The sequence below is a fragment of the Larimichthys crocea genome, chromosome XX (genome assembly GCF_000972845.2).
Source record: "Larimichthys crocea isolate SSNF chromosome XX, L_crocea_2.0, whole genome shotgun sequence".
Classification (NCBI taxonomy): domain Eukaryota; kingdom Metazoa; phylum Chordata; class Actinopteri; family Sciaenidae; genus Larimichthys; species Larimichthys crocea.
Window position 1 is genome coordinate 13,853,127 of NC_040030.1, and position 18,281 is coordinate 13,871,407.

At 43.1% G+C, this 18,281-nt stretch overlaps 1 protein-coding gene across 6 annotated transcripts in view; it reads right to left on the reverse strand.

The window, feature by feature from the left end:
• The window catches only part of gramd4a (GRAM domain containing 4a), a 45,808-nt gene that overhangs the window by 4,802 nt on the left and 22,725 nt on the right, over nucleotides 1-18,281 (reverse strand). For 2 of the 6 annotated variants that reach the window (XM_027272278.1, XM_019256080.2), the window contains 16 exons: nucleotides 11,103-11,223; nucleotides 9,440-9,501; nucleotides 7,151-7,289; nucleotides 6,566-6,591; nucleotides 5,874-5,965; nucleotides 4,963-5,054; nucleotides 4,353-4,401; nucleotides 4,179-4,250; nucleotides 4,053-4,096; nucleotides 3,860-3,969; nucleotides 2,951-3,105; nucleotides 2,335-2,352; nucleotides 1,343-1,487; nucleotides 1,064-1,157; nucleotides 607-697; nucleotides 445-513 (listed from right to left, as the gene is read on the reverse strand). In XM_027272278.1, the coding sequence (XP_027128079.1) occupies nucleotides 445-513; nucleotides 607-697; nucleotides 1,064-1,157; nucleotides 1,343-1,487; nucleotides 2,335-2,352; nucleotides 2,951-3,105; nucleotides 3,860-3,969; nucleotides 4,053-4,096; nucleotides 4,179-4,250; nucleotides 4,353-4,401; nucleotides 4,963-5,054; nucleotides 5,874-5,965; nucleotides 6,566-6,591; nucleotides 7,151-7,289; nucleotides 9,440-9,501; nucleotides 11,103-11,223 (1,379 nt within the window). Of the gene's footprint in view, nucleotides 1-444; nucleotides 514-606; nucleotides 698-1,063; nucleotides 1,158-1,342; nucleotides 1,488-2,334; nucleotides 2,353-2,950; nucleotides 3,106-3,859; nucleotides 3,970-4,052; nucleotides 4,097-4,178; nucleotides 4,251-4,352; nucleotides 4,402-4,962; nucleotides 5,055-5,873; nucleotides 5,966-6,565; nucleotides 6,592-7,150; nucleotides 7,290-9,439; nucleotides 9,502-11,102; nucleotides 11,224-14,718; nucleotides 15,152-18,281 lie in introns of those variants that run through there. The other 4 variants (XM_019256083.2, XM_019256081.2, XM_010740462.3 and 1 more) reach the window with 4 other exon arrangements.

The following is an 18,281-nucleotide window of genomic DNA, read 5'->3' on the forward strand; positions in this document are numbered from 1 at the left end:
TAAGTAAAAAGGAAACAAACCTGTAACCAGAAATGAATAAAAATACCCTGATGAACACCAGCTCATAATCAGATACATTCCAACATGTAAAATATCAATGTCAGGAATATAATATTAAAGTCCGCCTCATATCAAAGATCGAAGAGTTTTGCTTATTGTGTCATGTAAGTGCAAAGTTTCCAGATCTGAGAGATTCTTTCAGCTCATCAGTGCAAACTGAGAGTGGACTTTTAATAGTTACTTCAAATGAATATGTAAATATTCAGATTCTGGATTTTTAAATGAGGGAGATCTTTAACTGGGTACTAGACACCTCCATATTACTTAATTTTATTAATGCATAACACACTTCAGTCTGAAATTTTTTTAGCTTTTGTTAAAAGCAGAAATATGTGAATACACAGAATCGATTACATTACATCTAAATAACTCTCCATACTGTACCTTCTGAGTGGAAGGAGTGGCTATAGAGATGCCCATCCCACTTCCTGGTAGGACTGACAGAACTTTGTACTGAAAAACAAGAGTTACGACGTTACTATCATTTTTAACTGCATACAAATCTGGATGTCCTACATAATCAATAAGGAGTGTGCCTGTGGTTACCTTCTGTATGTCAGTGATGTCCACCAGCTTGATGACTTTGTTCTTCTTGGAGGAGCTGGATCTGGAGCTGGAGCTCTCGAAGCACAGGTAACTGATGGAGAGAAAGAGAGGGAAACATCCTGTTGAAAGAGAAGCAGGCAGGCAAAACGGACGACAAACCGACTTCTTGTCAGCTACATGCCTGAAGAGGTGAAGAGATTTATAGATCAGACATATCCTCAGGAGGAGGGCTGTCCTACTTGATCCACAGCTGACTGACACGGACACAGGGGGTAGATGGTGTAGCTCTTAATAAAGAACCTTTTCAAGTGCTTAATACTGCAAACCCGTTGGCCTAAATTATTACCTGCTCCTCCTCTCTGCTCCACCTTTAAAGAGCTTCTTTTTTTTCTCCGCTCGCAGTCAGTCAGTCTTTTAATGATAAAGAGGTTCTCCTGAGAGAAGATGTCCCACTTACTTCTCTGTGACGTAGAGCACTCCGTTCCTGATGTAGTCTGTGGGCATTTTCCTGTCTCTGTTTATGAGGCAGCACCTCCATCCGTTCTCACACACTGAAAACACACAGGACAGAGAACAGACGTTTGCAGAGCCGGTGATAAATCCTGTTTATTGTTAATTGACGGTTTCCTCTTGCGACTTCACAATCATCTTTATCCAAATTACAAGCATCTCTAACTTTAAATTATTACACTCAGTGCAAATAAAGTTTTTTTCATGCTGCAGGAAGTCCCCTTACCCGCCAGAGGGCGCTCTGACTCCTGCAGGTTGAAGATCTCATGAAAGGCTCCCTTCTTGGTGCTGTGGGAGCGACCGCTCTCCTCCTCTCTGCTCACCCCACACGGGACGGTGGCGAGGCTGCTCCGAGAGACCACCGGCGGAACCTGGGGAGAGACGGCGGAGGAGGAGGAGGAGGAGAAGGAAGGCGAAAAAAAAAAAGAATAGACAGGACAGGATGACAGGAAGACGGAAGTCAAAGAAAAATCGCCATGAAGGAGACAAAAAGGGCATGAGGGAGAGGAGGAGGGACAGGGAGACACATTTAAGTATATCTACACATTCTGTCCATCCTGTTGGACTGCGTGTTCGCAGAGCGACTGAGAAAAGTGGCCATAAAACAAGATTCATCTTCCAGTATTGCATTATGTGTTTCTCTGCATGTGCAGCAGGCTCAGCTGTGACGTGCAAAGCAGAGAGTGAGGCCATCATTCACTCGACATACACAGCAACAATTTATAGGCAAAAAAACAAAACACTTGTTAGTTTAGTGGAAATTATAATTGGACTAAGATTGTAGCTCAGCGAGATCTTTTATTGCTCAGGTTTCAGTTACAGCATGTGTGGAGAACAGGAAGGATTTACTGAGCTGATGCTAAATTACTGTGGACAAGGAGCTATTCTATGGGAGCTTAGACTATTCAGTAAACACGCCGCTACTTCTCACAGAGCATCTATGTCAATGGATCAAAAATGTCAACCTGGGAACTGTTTAAAAGTTTACATACGGATGAAATCATTCAATGTGATGTTTGACCAAAAACAAACATTTTAAGACTACCTCGTGACATTTTGATCCATTCTGTCCACAAACACTGGCGGCCAATACTCGAGGTGTGTCACGCATCCTACACACACGCACACACACACACACACACAAACGCTTTGAGGCGAGTTTGCGGCACACCCAGGCTCAGTACGGGAACCAAAGGGGAGACACACCAGAGTCCCTACCTTCTCAATGCCAGAGAGCTGAGAGAGAGAAACGACAGAGTACACCTGTGACACAACAAAGGCGCACACACACACACACACAGACACACACACTCAATCCTACATATGACAGAGACACGTGGTGGTGTCCTTGTAATGTATTATTGACGGGAGGGATGATAGTTTATTGATCGCTTTGCCCTGCCAGAGGAGGGTCGGTGGTGGGAGGGTGGACTGATGCTTCAGTAGGTGGATTTCTTACCAACATTAAAGATTCAACGTGACCTACAGTTGAAGGATGGTTTCAAACTATCCCTCACTCAACAGAAATCAGATTTCTTCTTCTTTCGAACATGTTATTAAGATTAGCTTCCTTGTAAAAAAAAACTAGCTCATTAGCTAGTTATATGGAAATCACCTAAATTCACAGAAACTGCTGCCACATTTCAGGTTAGCAACAGGGATGTCTTAAACAATTAGGGTAGCATTTTGAACATATTTTGTCGTCTCTGGACTCGCACACTCTATGTGTGAGTCATTTAAGAGTAAGTTTGAGGAAGCATGGACCCGATGAACGAGGAGGGACAGCAAAGAGCTGATACAGATGTGTCTATCCGTGCGTTTCTGTCCTACTTACCCGTCGGGACACAGTGGCGTTGGTCCTCTCTTTGAGCTGAGGGTCTGTGGGAAGGCTGTTCCACACGATGTAGGGCGTGTCGTACTTGTCCCGCAGCTTCGGACAGCTCTTGAACAGGAAGTCTATGATGAAGAACTTGATACCGGCGTACAGGCCTGGAGAGGAGGGAGAGGAAGGGAGAGAGAAAACAAACTGAGAATAAGGAAAAGGATGAGGAGGTTATCAACTAAATCTTGTCGGGGGTCTTCCAGCATTTTATGATTTTAAATGTCACCAGCATTCATGGTGCAGACCGTGGTCATCTTTCAGAAGATTTCCTTCACATTTCACTTTTTTAATCAAACATTTAAAAAAAAAATTCAAAGGCTATTCATACAACTAGTGTTTTTGGACTGACATCTGCGTCTTCATAGAGCAGAGCAGCGTCTAATAGGGAGTGTGTGTACAGTCAGTTCTCTATACTAACTTTATACTGTCAGTGATTAACTACCTTACTAAATCTGGTCCCAGATCATTTTCACTGTATCGAACTATTTACAGTATAAAGAAAAGTGTTTAGTGCTCACATGAGGAGTGACAACTGTACTTGGCTGACAGAATAAACATTGTGTCAACAATTATTGTTGCTCTCAGCATCTTCTGAGGATATTTAAGCCCACAGCACTTTGGAGACGCTTTGTGTTACGAGAAACAGGAGTAACTAATATTATCAGAAATGCATGCCAATAGCTCGCAGCTGCCCCCTCGCAGGGGACAGGCAGAACGGTTACACAAGTGCTGTATGAATGCATTTGTTTGTGTGCACTGGATTGAGTATAAGTGTTTGCATTCTTTCAAGGGTCAGTGCAGTATACGCGGTACGTCATTAGGATAAAAGAAGCTTTGTCTGCGCGCGTGTACGTCTCTCACCCATCATGAAGCCCATTAGTTTGTATGGCAGGACGCAGGAGGTGATGAAAGCCACCCACAGGCAGATGTAGAGCTTCCGGGTGCTCTCGGGCTGCACCCACATAAACAGGCTGCACATAGATGAGGGAGAATATTAATAGTCAATAGTTATTTAAGTAGAATTACACACCATTTGCGCATTTCTTTAACTTACTTCTTTATCTTCTCCAAAACGTCTGCCATCTTACCAAACAGGTTCTGTGAGGAGAGTTTAAGCACTTTATGAACCAACCATAATCTGTGCACGCTGATTTGAGATGTGACATGATCTGTGCTGTACCTGTGCTTTTTGTGCAACGTCAAGTACAAGCTGGAACTTCTCCGAGACAGTCAAGTCTTCCTTTGGAGGCTCCTGCGTGAGAAAAGAGAGAAGAGTCAACAGGATTAAATATTTACCTCCGCAGATGCACACTCCTGACACAGCAGTGAAACAGGAAGCGGGAAGTTGTCTCACCATGGGTTCAGAGACCTCAGGCACGATGCTCCACTGGATCCTCCAACCTCTGGAAAAATAGGAAGACGAGGTGAATGCAATTTTTTTTGGTTTTGGATGAAATAAGGCCACATTATTAACCTCTAAAGCTCGTGACTCGTTACAACCTTCATCACTTTTATGGTGACCAGGTGTCCCAGTTTGATAGTCCAGACAAATGTCTGACAAATACTAATGTGCCCTGCTTTCATAATGATCACCAAAACGGCCTACTTTAAATTATTTTGGTGATGTTTATATAACTTGATTTATATTTGGCTGTTTGCAGCTCTGAGCACAAGCAAGAGTTCGCCTTGTTTGCTATAATAATGAGGATCGTAAATACAGGCGTGTGTCCATCTATTAACAATCTGCCCATTGTTTTGAACGCACATTTGCTGTAGTGGATTCATATGTTCATGTTGGTACACAGTGTGCAGCTGTTCACCGGTAGCACAGCTGTGGCCTCAGTAGTTAAGTTTAATAGGGTTTTATTAACCAAAGCACACAGTGAGCTGGCAGCGGTGTAGTGACCACACAGGAAAAAAAAAACTGGCACAGTGGCTGCCTCTCTAATAAAGTGTGTTTTTACCTGGCGATGAGGTAATTCAAGGACAAGCGCAGGATAGCCAGGAAGAGTAACATGGGAATGGCCCAGCCATGCCAAGCAGCGTTCATGTAGATCTGCAGAGAAAACACAAGACAGTCTTGCGTTGGTTTTTAGACGATCACAGCTTACAATATGAATCCAGCTCAAAGCTATACAGGACTGAGGTCAGATTGATTCAGATACTTGAATTCGTAACAGTTGTCAGTTGATGCAATGACACTCTCACAGCAGCTTATCCACTCTTATTTTATTTCCTCGTCACTGTTCCTCATGGCGGGAATTATTGAGTGTCTCTACAGAGTACAGCCTAGACCTGCTCTGTATGAAAAGAGTCCTGAGATAACTTCTATTATGATTTGGCACTATATAAATAAAATTTCTTTCGCTGTGACTCTTCCAACATGGAGATATATCTTTCATTACCACCAGCTTTATTTGACAGACCTTTACTCACGACAAGAGTATAGGAAAGACAAATTGATGATAAGATGAAGCATTTCATTTTGGGTGATGTGACGCTGGTGGAAGATGCTATTAGAGTCGCCTGTCAACACTGGATAGTGAGATGGCCCCACAATCGATTGGCTGAAGATGATTTAGCTTAATCACTGACTGTGGACATAATTAATGAAGATCTGATTAGACCTCTGCACTGCTTGGCAGTGCCGCTGTAATCAGTCACCGTGGAGCAGAAATTACTCTGCCATTCATTTCATTTCACTGTCATGTAACAAGCAAATGAGTTCATCAGCCAATTTATAGATCACACTTTTTTGTCCATTAAAGTTCAGTTTAACATACCTCTGTGTCGCACAGAAGTAATATCCCGTCAAATCGCAAGGTTCGACATAATAGAGTGATGCGTCAGAAATTGTGAATAAGTGCACACTTACAATGAAGGCAATAGCTGAGGTGTAGACGGAGTGCCAATTAGATAAGGCGGAGAGGTTCCTTAAGAAGTTGGTGACAGGTCTGGCTCCTCGCTCTAAAAAACAAGAGAGATATTCAGTGTGGTTTAGCACAAATAGATAACTGTGCTTGTTTTTGTCTGTTTTCTGTCTGTCAATATAGATTTCACAGGCACTGGTCTAGATAGACGTTAAAAGGCCCAGTGTGTAAGATTTGAGGGGCACCATTTTCAAAACATGGTAGACGGACGTAGAATCTATTATCCATAACTATGTTTTTATTAGTGTATGATCACTACTTTAAGATTAGCCTTTTATATCTAGAGTGGAAACGGTCCTCTTGGTGGAGTCCGCCGTGTTTCTACATTAGCCCAGATGTGACAAACAACACTGACTCTAGATGGGATCTTTTTGTTTGTTTTGCCACTGTTGTTTCTCCTTCACACTAGAAAAAAAGGTCGAGGGTGAGGTGAGGAGATTACAATGCAACAATTGCACCACTAGATTCAACTAATGCTACATACTGAACCTTTACTGTTACTGGTGGTCAAAAACAGTGAATTCAAAGGAACTGTTAGCACTACAGTGTTTTGTGGTAGCTACTGCTCAAAGTGAATGTCAGTATCTTATCTGCTTCTATTCTGTTTTTCTTGTTTGTGGGAGAGTTGCATACTCACTGAGTCGCCTCATATTTTCTGTTAACCTGGATGAAAGACACAAAAAGTGAAGGTCAGAACACATGCGCACGCTCATGTATAACAACGTGTACGCAGAGAGTGAGAAAGAAGCTCCTTTATGTGCTAGACGAGGTGGTAACACTTCGGCCTTCATCAGCCTTGTATGACTCACTCGCTTTTGCAAAGGAGGAGAGAAAGGCGGAACAGAGAAAATAAGTGAGAATCGACCAACTTCCTCCGTCCACTCTCCCTGCATTGTACAGCGTATCTCATCATGCAACCAACATACGGCAACTGAACAGTTCAAAGACACAGCCGCAGTGGTAGCACATGTTGAAGGTGCAAACAACAGATACACTCGAACACACTCACAGTCTAAAATATGATTCTGTCCTTCAAATGAAAGAAATGAATGTACCAATAACGGATTCCTGACTACTGAGACACAGTCTAAGAGAACTGCTACACCTTTAGTGCTCCCCAGCTGCCGTCTAGCTGTCTGACTCCATATCTCCTTGAACAACCGCAAAATCGATACCTGAGGACAGACACTTCATGTTCTATTCCAGAGCCTCTCTCACCCACCTTTTAGCACTTAGCGGTTCCTCGGCCTCCACAGTGCTCTCCTCTGGTTGGAAGCGGAAGTCTTCGATGTAAACCCCAAAGCGTTCGTACAGCCACTTCTGTAGCCGTGAGCTCCATACCTCCTTTTGTTGTTTATCTGCTAAAAAACAGCAGCTTAGAATTGGGTTGGTTCAGCAAACTATATTAAATTCCAACAACTTGTATTGTTTCACCAAAGGCACAAATGAAAAGATGACTGTGAGGTGATAAAAATTTTATCTCTGAACATTTATCTCACGAATACAGACACTGGGCCACTTAAACCTGGGAGGGAAACACTTCTCTTCCAAAACTGATGGTGCCCTAAACCCCACTCCTGAGCGGTTCAATCCGGCCCTCTGGATGATGCAAAGTGTGGAAATTGCAGAGACATCATTCATTCTAGTTTTAATAAAAATCCAGTTATTGCTGAGTCATCCACTGGACAGAGACAGATGTAAGATACTTCTTCTAATTGTTGCTCAGTTCCAAAATAGTAAATGTTTTGCGCAAGTCTAACGTAACTGACTGGAATAACTGAGACATATTGTTGCATTACACCTCAGGCTGTTCATCTTATGTTTTGTGAAAGGATGGTTCATTCATTATGAATGTTTTCAGAATATACTTCTTCCACTAAACAAAAAGGGAACGTTTCGGAGTCGTTGTTCTTTATAGGTTATTGTTATGCAATAATTTGCATCTGGCCCCTGAGCTAAAAAGAGTTTGACACCCCTCATCTAAATCTTCATTCCTTTACTTCCATGTCTCATAGATGGACCATCAACAAGTGAGGATGCTGACTTTTGCCTGCATGTAAAGTTAGCCTCAGTCTTTCTATATAATATCATAACACACACAGCAGCTGGGGACTGGCATTAACTCATGCTGGCTACAGCTGACAGAATCTGTGAGTGACAGCTGAACTTCATGGTTGTCAGACAGAAATAAGATGTCTGTTTTTGTCTAACTGGAATCTGGATTTCAAGCTGTATCATAGGTATGGCCCAGTGGTAGTGACGGTGGTACTGATGCTGAAGTGCCCCTGAGCAATGAACACTACCCTCAGCTGCTCTGATGTAACTCCTAAGTACACGCTCACTGACACTAACTGACTGTGGTTGTACTGAGCAGTTACCCCCAGTGACTCTGAGTGACTGTAAGTGAAAGTGAAGCTGGAAAAAAAAGGCCTTTTAAACTGTGTGTGTTTATCCTCCCAGTGAAATTTAACTGTGTAATTGTGACTAAATGAAAACTCCAGCAGGTTTGTGCTTTTTTTATTTTGCAGATTTATGACGTGCAGATGATGACGTTCTGTGAGAAGCCATTTCAGTTTGTAGTTCACACAGTTGCACAGTCTCATCAGCCCAAATGAATATTTTCATCCTCTCTTCTTTACGGGACAGATTACACTCACTTTCTCGCTGTCCTTTTATCGCCCCCCACCCACACACACACACACATCACAAACACACACACTCATAATGCAGCCTGAAAAAACATTGACACCCACACGCACCTCCGACACTAGTTAGAGCACAGGCATGTCTGCCCTAGATGAAGTGATCTACAATCATAACCCATTTTCCAAAATTAGACACTGTCTCTCCTTCCCTTTTCTCTCTAACACCATGTACACACACACACACACACACACACACACACACACACACACACACACGGTCACTGGAAGTCAAACTATAAGAAAAACTGTTCACCCCAATATTGGCAAAACATTTCCAAAATACCACCTGACTATTACTGCATTACCGAACTCTCCTCTTCCCTCACTGACGTATTTAAAAAAAAACACACACACACACCTATGGCACTGACATTAGCAGAACAGATTTGTAGTAATGACAGCAATTAACCTGCATAGTTTAATAGTTTTTGATGAATTAATACAGTTTGCAACTAATTACACACCAGAAATCACCATGCTAGTGTGTATTTCTGTTTCCACACACACACACACTACTACATGGCCTAGAATAACCCATGAACACTTCAAACACACTCTGTAGCCACTCACGCTGTTCCTGTCGAGCACTCCACCGCACACACACACACACACACACACACACACACACACACACACACACACACACACACACACACTCTCCTCTTGATTTACTCCCACACTCGGAAGACGTCAAAGTCTTCCTTCCCTGCTCATTTCCTGTTAGTCCCCCTGGACTACCACCCACCTCCCACTCTCCTTATCCATCTCTCTCTCTGTTTCTCTCCCTCTTCCTCCGGGGGTCTTACCTGTTCCATTGTTTGAGGGCGACTGCTGTTTCCGAGGGGGCTGTGGCGGAGAGTCCTCCAGCCTGAGGGGGAGAGAAAGGGGAATGGTTTGTCAAGTGTCAGTCTCACTTCTCTATTGTCAGAGCTGAGCAGAGTTAGACAGACACATATGAGGACAGAGACAGAATGTGATGAATCAATCTAAATATGCTGTTGTGAAGTCACTGTTACAATCTCATAACAAGCTTTTAGACAATCAAAAACAGAATGATTTTGGATTTGGATAATTGTATTTTAATAGAACACTTGTACAATCCAATGTGATCCAACCCAACAACTCTGCAAGAGATGATGCTTAGAATTCTTCAGTTTTTGTCAAAGAGGTATTAATTGAACTATCATGTTCACTATCGAGGTTGTAGTTTGCAGTACTGTTAAACTGGACTGCATTATATTGAGAGGTCACCACATTGACATACATGTCAATAAGGGGCCATAATGTTAGAAACACCTTTCAATATAATGCACTCCTGTACAACAGCAGCAGTCACTGAGAGCTCAATAAAAAAAATATAAAGTAGAATTAATACCTCTCTGCCAACAAAAGCTGAAACATCATAAGCTTTTTAAAAAATTGAATTTATGGCAGTGTTATTGTGTCGGATCACATCGGATTGTACAAGTGCGACTAATGAAGTGGCCGGTCAGCCTGTGTGCAATGATTAAATGAGCAGAGAAAGCATGTGCGTCACTAAAACAAATACACAAATGATGTGAATTCACCAACTGCACTGAAGCTCTTCTATTAATGATGGAACAACACATAACTGGGATTCTTCGTTCTGATTTTTTACCTCATTATGTCACCAGTCTGTGTCTGGAAAGCTGCAGCATACAGATATTTTACAGACCACACAAGGGTCAAACTTTAGAACAATATTCAACTTCCTAAGGTGTGTTAATTTTAACCACCAATCTCAGATGTCTTGCTCAGGAACACTTGGATAGCAGCCACCTCAGTCTCTCCTGCTGGACGGCGCTGACAGAGGATTAACCAAAGAAAACTCCTGGGTCACGGTACATTAGTTCACCTCTTACAAACAGTCTCTGACATTCTCGAGGCCGTGTTTCTGTGCTTTTAATCACTTGGAGAGCAGCAGTGGAATTTCCCATTGGCAGGCACAGAAACATCATCCGATCACACACGCGCTCGCGCAGAGTCGTACATACACACCCTGGGTTAAAGGGTGGCCCACTCTGTGCCAAGAGACGCAGGCTTTTACTGACACCAGCATAGCTACTGTGTCACAGTGTGAACTTGGCGACACAGGCGAGCACATGACTCGTTTTTTTCTCTTTCCATCACCCTCGAAACACACACACACACATACACACACACACAAAAACACACCTCCTTATGGAATTCCCCGCCTACCAAGCTGCCTAGGCCTCTATTTATAAACAGAAACCTTTGGCAGCATTGGGACAAACACACACACACACACACACACACACACCATTAGATCTGACCTATGATAAACTCTACTGACTTGAAATGTTACAAAGTGAAGTGTCACAACTTCCTGTCATTCCCTCATGATTATTTCCCATCTCGCACATTTCGCCCTCATCTACTGCCGCCGCCCGCCTGCCCGCCATCACGAGGCTCCGCTCTCCGTCTCACCTGGTCTTGAGCACCTCGTTCATCTTCTGCTCCAGGTCTATCCTCTTGCTGCGCTCCCTCTCCAGCTCCTGCCGCAGGGAGTCCACATTGGTCTCTTCCCGCAGCTTCCTCAGCTCCTCCTCTGGAAAACACAACACGAACGCCGGAGAGATCAGCATCTCAAATTTTTGACATGAAAACAATGCAACCTGATGAGCGCCGCATGCAGTTGCGGGGGTCATGAAAGAGGCATCTGATCAGTGATTCAAACTTTATGTGGAACATTTCATCCGGCAGATGCAAAACAACTTTCACGGCTCTGAAGAAGACAATCGAATTTTAAAGAGAATATCATTAAAGCATGGAAAAACATTTGTTTCTAAAGGTGGAATCAAATTTGAAGAATGCTTTTACAGTATGTGTTGCTCTCGTTTCATCTCTCCCTCCATGCATCTCCTTCACCTTCACCTCACTCTTCCTCCTTGTCAGTCAGCTCCTGGCATTAAGTGGTTTCAGGTATCGGGCCTGGGGTGCAACATCAGCGGTGTTTCCTCTCAGACTATTGTCCCTGACTAAAGGGACGCATGAATATTGGAGGAGGGGATGCAATAAAAGTGTGTGCAGGTGCAGAGGCACGAACGAAGGAATACTTGCGTATGTTGATGTACCCGCAGAATGAGGCACACAGAACAGGGACAGACGCAAGCACAGATTAAATCCTTCTTAAGCACATCCATGTATACAGAAAAAGACAAATGTTTTCATTGCCAGCGAGGCTTTCCATTAAAAACACAGAATATCGTGAAGCTCCACTCTGCTGTGGCCCAACTTTAATTGGAAACGCCATAATCCTGAGGATTTCTAGGACGTTCTGCAGTGTAACAACACTATATGGTACTGACGACAGAAGTACAAGCTGTGCCACTGTCCACGACAAGATCAATATCTCTCCATCAACCTAAAGAACATTGGCTAAACCGGAACTGCCTTCACACTCCGACCAAAGTCAGTGAAGATGTGATAAAGCGGGGTCACACACCCCCTGGAAAGAAAAGTGAACATCATCCCCTCTTCTTCTCCCTGGTCGTTTCATCACACCGGCGGTCGGGGGATTCATATTACAAGAATTCAGCTGCCAGTTTCTCATCACCTAATCTCATATCTCACTCGTCCTTTATCTCTTCCCATTATCGCTAATAAAACATTCATTGGCAGCACCTCCTGCAGCTAAAGCATCTGCAACAACCCCGTGTGCTCCTACTGAGAGGACCTACACTGTATCTCCAGATCGCACATAACAGTAATCCACCTGCCTAGTATAAGCTGCTTTTGCATTTCTGGTTTAGGAAGAGCAGTAAGGCACATTTTGGTCTTCCCTTTGACAAGCATGTGACGAGGAAAGCCATAAACAAAGTATGAAACGTTCCTCTCTTTATTCATCCATGTCATTTGACTCTTCTGACACACTTTCACCCCTTTCACTCCCTCTTCGCTAACATTAGAATGTGTTTATGGTATTTATGCATGTAAACAAGACAGAGTGTGTGTGCGCAAGAGTGAGCACGAGGCCAGCCAAAGGTTGCTATGGGCTAAGCGGCTTAGTGCTGGCTAGGCTGCCCTGTGCCAGGAGATACATGACCAACTGTAAACCTATTAGACAAATGGCTAACAGCAGCAGCAGTGCACCATGGGTGGGACCTTTCAGTCAAACAAAGTGGGTGAAAGTGAAAGTGAGAGTGAGGAGTGACTAGACAGCAGTATGTCAGTGATACTAAGTGGTTCCTGGCCACTTAGGGGCCAACACAAGACATACACTTTAGGTTGACATATTCTCACCTTATAAAGCTAATATGGCAAACATGTTTGCAAACAATTACCGATTTATGCATCCGGCAGACATAGACAACATAAACTTTAATTTGGAGTTGTGTGTCTGGCCAAATGATGTATGCAATCCCAATATCCTCCTTGTCTTTTTACTCTCTTTTGGTTTCAAAGCAACACCTCAAGAATGTATCCTGTTCTCCAGCTTCTAAACGTGCCACTTTGGTCATCAGCTAGCTCTTTACTTTCATTTGGTGATGCGCAGATTGGATGGAGTGGGTCTGTTGAAGCTTCTTTACGGGTGGGAACCAATGACAGTATAAAGAATGTACAGAGCGGAGTAGGTTTTCGAAACGCTGTGTTGGCTGTACTGCTTCTACAACAATTTAAACATGTAACATGATGTCAGTGAAACATATAGTATACTGTAATTTCAGTGTAAATGTGGTTACATTTAAATTCTTACGACAATGTACTAAGGATTAAAAAATAGAGGTGCTGTAATCATACGATGCTAAGACAAGTCCCTGCCTCTGTTCACCTTTTACCCACTTTAACATCACCACACTCACTTCCTTTCCTCCCCCACTTTCCTGCCCTCATAATGTATGTTTCTCCTCCTCTTCACCTTGTGCAATTATGTGTGTATACAAACCTCTACAACTCCTTTATCTTTTCCCAGCCCTCTTCCTCTCCATAGTTTCCTTCCACACTGACCTCTTCCTTCCCAACACCAGAAACAGAGATGCCTCATTCCAAGAGTGGATAACGCTGCATTAGGGCCGCAAGGGTGTGATGCAGCACAGCACGACACAATATGCTGTGTGTGTCAGGCGTAGACAGATAGAGTACAATCGTTTTCCTGTTCCACAGAGGCCTTCTACAGCAGATAGCATATTAATAATATTGTCAACACGACTGTTAGGCTTCTAAAATTGGATTGCCATCTTCTATATATATGTATCTTCATCCTGGGTTACCATATCACAGGGTCTTTTTGGCCATTAGGAAGGCCAGTAACTACACCGTTTATCAGCAACACAGACAGGGGATTAGCTAAATGCCATGCCAAGAGATGTCACTTTTAATAGCACTGACCTTCTCTCCCATGGAGGCTTTCAATGAAACTCTAATGTCTGAGGGGGGAAAAAGGTAAAAACACATATTATATTATCTGCTAATAAAGGTTGGGAAGCAGCAGGAAATACTAGTACGGTGGAGCTAAAGTGGCATTGGCCCTCAGAGAAACTTCCTTTATATCCCCTACATGGCATGATTTTCCAGCAAACAGAGACTATGACACATAGACAACTTTCAAGGACAAACACGGTTTCAATGTTTCCTTGAATCTAGCACTTAGACCTTTGACAAATTCCACCTCGAGGCCTGGGGGACTGCAGTTTCTATGCTCATGATTGGCCACTGACAGGGAGTTGCTATTTTTAGATGGACAGAGATGAGTTTGGGCTAACAAGTTGCCGAGGTTAACTTAGTTCAACGCACTGAGGCCGACCATGTTTGTGTTTACAAATACTTGGATAAAGGTTAGGTGACCTGACATCCTGATGAGCCGATCGAAGTTTATGTTGACAATAAAGATGAGCCTGTCAAATACGTGGCTATTGATCGATGGGGTTAATCAGATAAAAACCTTAAGTTTACAGTGCCATCTCTGTTGTATACAGTGCAGTGTGGTTTCCAAACAAACCTGGCGAGTCTATAGAGGCTTTACTTAGCTTATCCACATTTACAGTACAATGTTATTAAGTTACATTTGGCCATAAATTCCTCATTTTGAAGCTGAACAACTTACTGAGGTTGAGGTTACTTTTGTGGCTTTTGATCTTATCAACAGCTCCATTGTAAAGCAGCTCAAAGCTGTCAAAGGTGCAGTTCTCCACCTTGCACATCCCCGTCCGTCTCTGCAGTCGACCGGTTCCTGGGACGCTCGAGCAGGAGCGGGACGGCAGAGTGGCCGCCTTGGTAGTTTCTTGAAACCCAGCCACGGCTACAGATTCACCTGGTCCGGTCCAGCTTGCTTGGCTCTTTCTGCTACCTAATTACCGCAAAACTCGAGCCCATCAAACTTGGTGTATAAGCTCCATGTTTACATGTCCCGTCCGGAGACAAAGCAGAGGTCAAGGACAGGTTTCCTCTGTGCTCATTTGTCACTAGCAACACAAAGAGACTGTTCTGCTAGGCCTCCACACACTGAGAGTGATGGTTAGTGGTCAGTGTTGGTCTGAGTGTGTCAGTAAGAAGAGAAGGAGGGCAGAGGAGGTGAAGAGAGAGAGAGGTGGGGCTTTGAGGGGTTGCTAGCGGACTAAGAGGGCCTGGAATCTGAGATTTCTGAGCACGCTGGAGCTGTCAGACGCACATTGTGCATGTCCATGCGTCAGTATGGGTTTATGTGGGCGGCTGTGTACATATGTGGGACCATGTGTTTGGAGTGTTTTGGTTTGTGCACATGTTTGAGGACGCGTGTGCAAGTACTGTACGTACGTAAGCAAAGCAAAGCAAATCGCTTTTCATCTAAGCAGGCGAAGTTTTTAAGAGCTCAAAAGGAAAAGTACTGTGTGAGTTTTTCAATCCAGGTCAGAGACAATGGCTCCTTTCAGTAAAGGAAGGTGGGGGCACAGAGGGGGTTCAGAGAGAGGGAGACAGAGAGAGAGAAAGAGAGAGAGAGAGGGAGAATCGGCTGCTTCACATCGGCCTCTCATTGTTCTCGTTCTCGACAGTGTTTGCCACAACGCTGGTTGACTCGGCTCGGGCTTTGTGGCCTCCAGCTGATCTGCAGGTGTTACTACATCACTGGAAATACTGACCAATGAAAGAGAGAAGGGCAGGACGGGGTCAAGAAAACAATATGAGCCCAGAGCAGACGAGTGGAGAGTTTGTGAAAAGTCAACATGTAATTGGCGACAGTTCTTTCTGTCTAAGTGTAAACTAAGCTGTTGATACAGACCTTGTGTTAAGTGTTAAGTTCACAATATTTGGGTTTTTGCAGAGAATTAAAGTATAAAATGTGCAAACATGAGCCCTGGATATTGATAATTTATTTAAATTTGTTTTTATTTCACATGCTGCTGTTGTATTTCAGTTTGTATTCTTTGGATTATGATACAGTAGTTCAGTCCAGGTTGTACTTGGAGTGAAGACAGATTAAGTACTGCATTTTGTCTTTCTTCATTTATCTTTTTTAAACTCTCTTTCCTCTCTGTGGCCTCCTTCCACTCTGGCACTGATATCTCTGCTTGACCTAGATTTCACTTTCGCTTGTTTCACTTTCACCCCGTCCACAACATCAAGTTGACTTCCCGGCAAACACTCAAAACTTCACAGTCCTCCCTGCGACATCAAGACAACAGCACTCCTCTCTTCTCTCTTGTGCCATGCCAGCTTGCTCACATGACACTTAGACACGGACTCCTTGACAGGAAATGTGTCTTCTCTCTCTGTGAACGTCGGGAATGATGCAACGAGTAATCTAGATAAACAATGTTCTCTAATTCAATGTTGTGTCAGCAGGGACGATAGCATCCGCTTGTTTGGAGAACAGAAATCACATCATAGGTTTCATGACATTAGTGATATCTGATCAAGAGTGCTGTCTCCTCGAAGGACTGGGAAGTGCCTTCAAGACAAAAGACAAAACAAGACAAATGACGGTTGAACAGTTCATCACCGCAAATGTGCCAGAAGAATAGAATACTAGCAGCTGACTCGATATCAGAAGGGCCTGACTGTCTTTGTTCAAACACAGACAGACAGAACACAGTATGTCGTAGACATGCAGCCTGAACTGTGAACTTAGTCTCTCTACCCACATTGCCACCTGTTGCATTCTGGCACGCTCTGCTACAGCCACTGAATGATGACTAAACACTACTGTATCCAAACTCATGGGGCTACAGCAAAATTAAAATGTAAGAACAGGGACTAAGGCGCAGGGAGAGGAAGATATCTGTGTTCGCTGCGTTTAACGCGACATTCTCTTCCACAAATTACACAAACCTCTGTTTCTGAGCTGTCAAGACCCGTTCTGCCTTGACAACTTAATTTCCTCTTGTACACAGCTCACCTGTGGCAGAAAAAGACACTCTCCTTAGCGGGCACTGAGCGAGCTTTGTTCATTATCATGCAGCACGTCCTGTAGCTGTCTTAGACGGTGAATGAATCATCATCAGCGTACAAGTAATCAGTAATGAGGCCTGCAGAACACTCAATCACTTGCATAATTATCTCCAAGACTACTAAACTGAGACTTTCCATCACTTCCTTTTTTCTGCTGTATACAAACTCTCCAGACACTAAAAAGCCCATCAATTACTGAATTACTTCTTCTGTTTTACTTCTAAATGAATACCGTAACAAGCTTTTGACAGGTTTCCTTTTTCTGTTTTGTCAGAAGACAAAACACAGCACTCCACCGCATAGTCATCTGAATGTCGCAACTCAAATAGCACAGCGATTAGACTCATTGCAGATTACTGGAAAAACTGCAGATAATGTTGCAACATAGAAAGATATTTCCTCAGTGGCTAAAATTCAGTCTGACAGCAGGAACAATTTTTGCATTCTAATATATTCTCACATTTTGGTGTCAACAAAAAAAAAAATAGAAGAGGAAGACCTTAACTACAATTTGAACAAACAAACAAGTTCATCATCCTCGTCAACTGTTACTTAAATTACACAACGCTGACCTTTCAACATGCTTTCGTGTCACCAATTGCGATGACGCACATTGTATTTTTCTTGACCTCTCCGACATGGTGACTGTGCAGATGCGACAACATACAGACAAAAAACAGGGATTTCTTTATTTTACGCCATGTCAAACTCTGGCGGATCATAACATATTGGGGTATAGAGTTAAGATCTGCAGATGCTCTGGTTCAAGTTGAGACCAAACATTTGGATAGGATATCAGATTTTTTAGCCAAAATGTGGCCTGCAACAGACTAAATAAACCTTGACAGACACCTTGAGTCACTTAGATTTCAAGGTATTCCAGTTATTGTTTGTTTTAATACTGCTATACCAGCTTCTGTGACGAAACAGAAAGTGATTGGTATCGGTAGCTTACAGACTATGTATATATAGACTTAATCGGTACAAAAATGTGATCAAACTTCTTCTCTTAAGAAAGGGGTAAAAAAAAACCTTCAGAACACATAACTGACTCACTGCTACTATTTCTTAAATCTAGAGTAACTTCAGCAAAACATTTATAGAGCACAAACTACAGTGACAGCTTGATTTTTAGCAAGTTTATTAAAGTGCTGCACACCCACACAGGTGGTTGCAATGACTCTGGCTAATTGCTATTTTTTAATGAATACACACTGACATCTCACAGTAGGAAAAGCACAG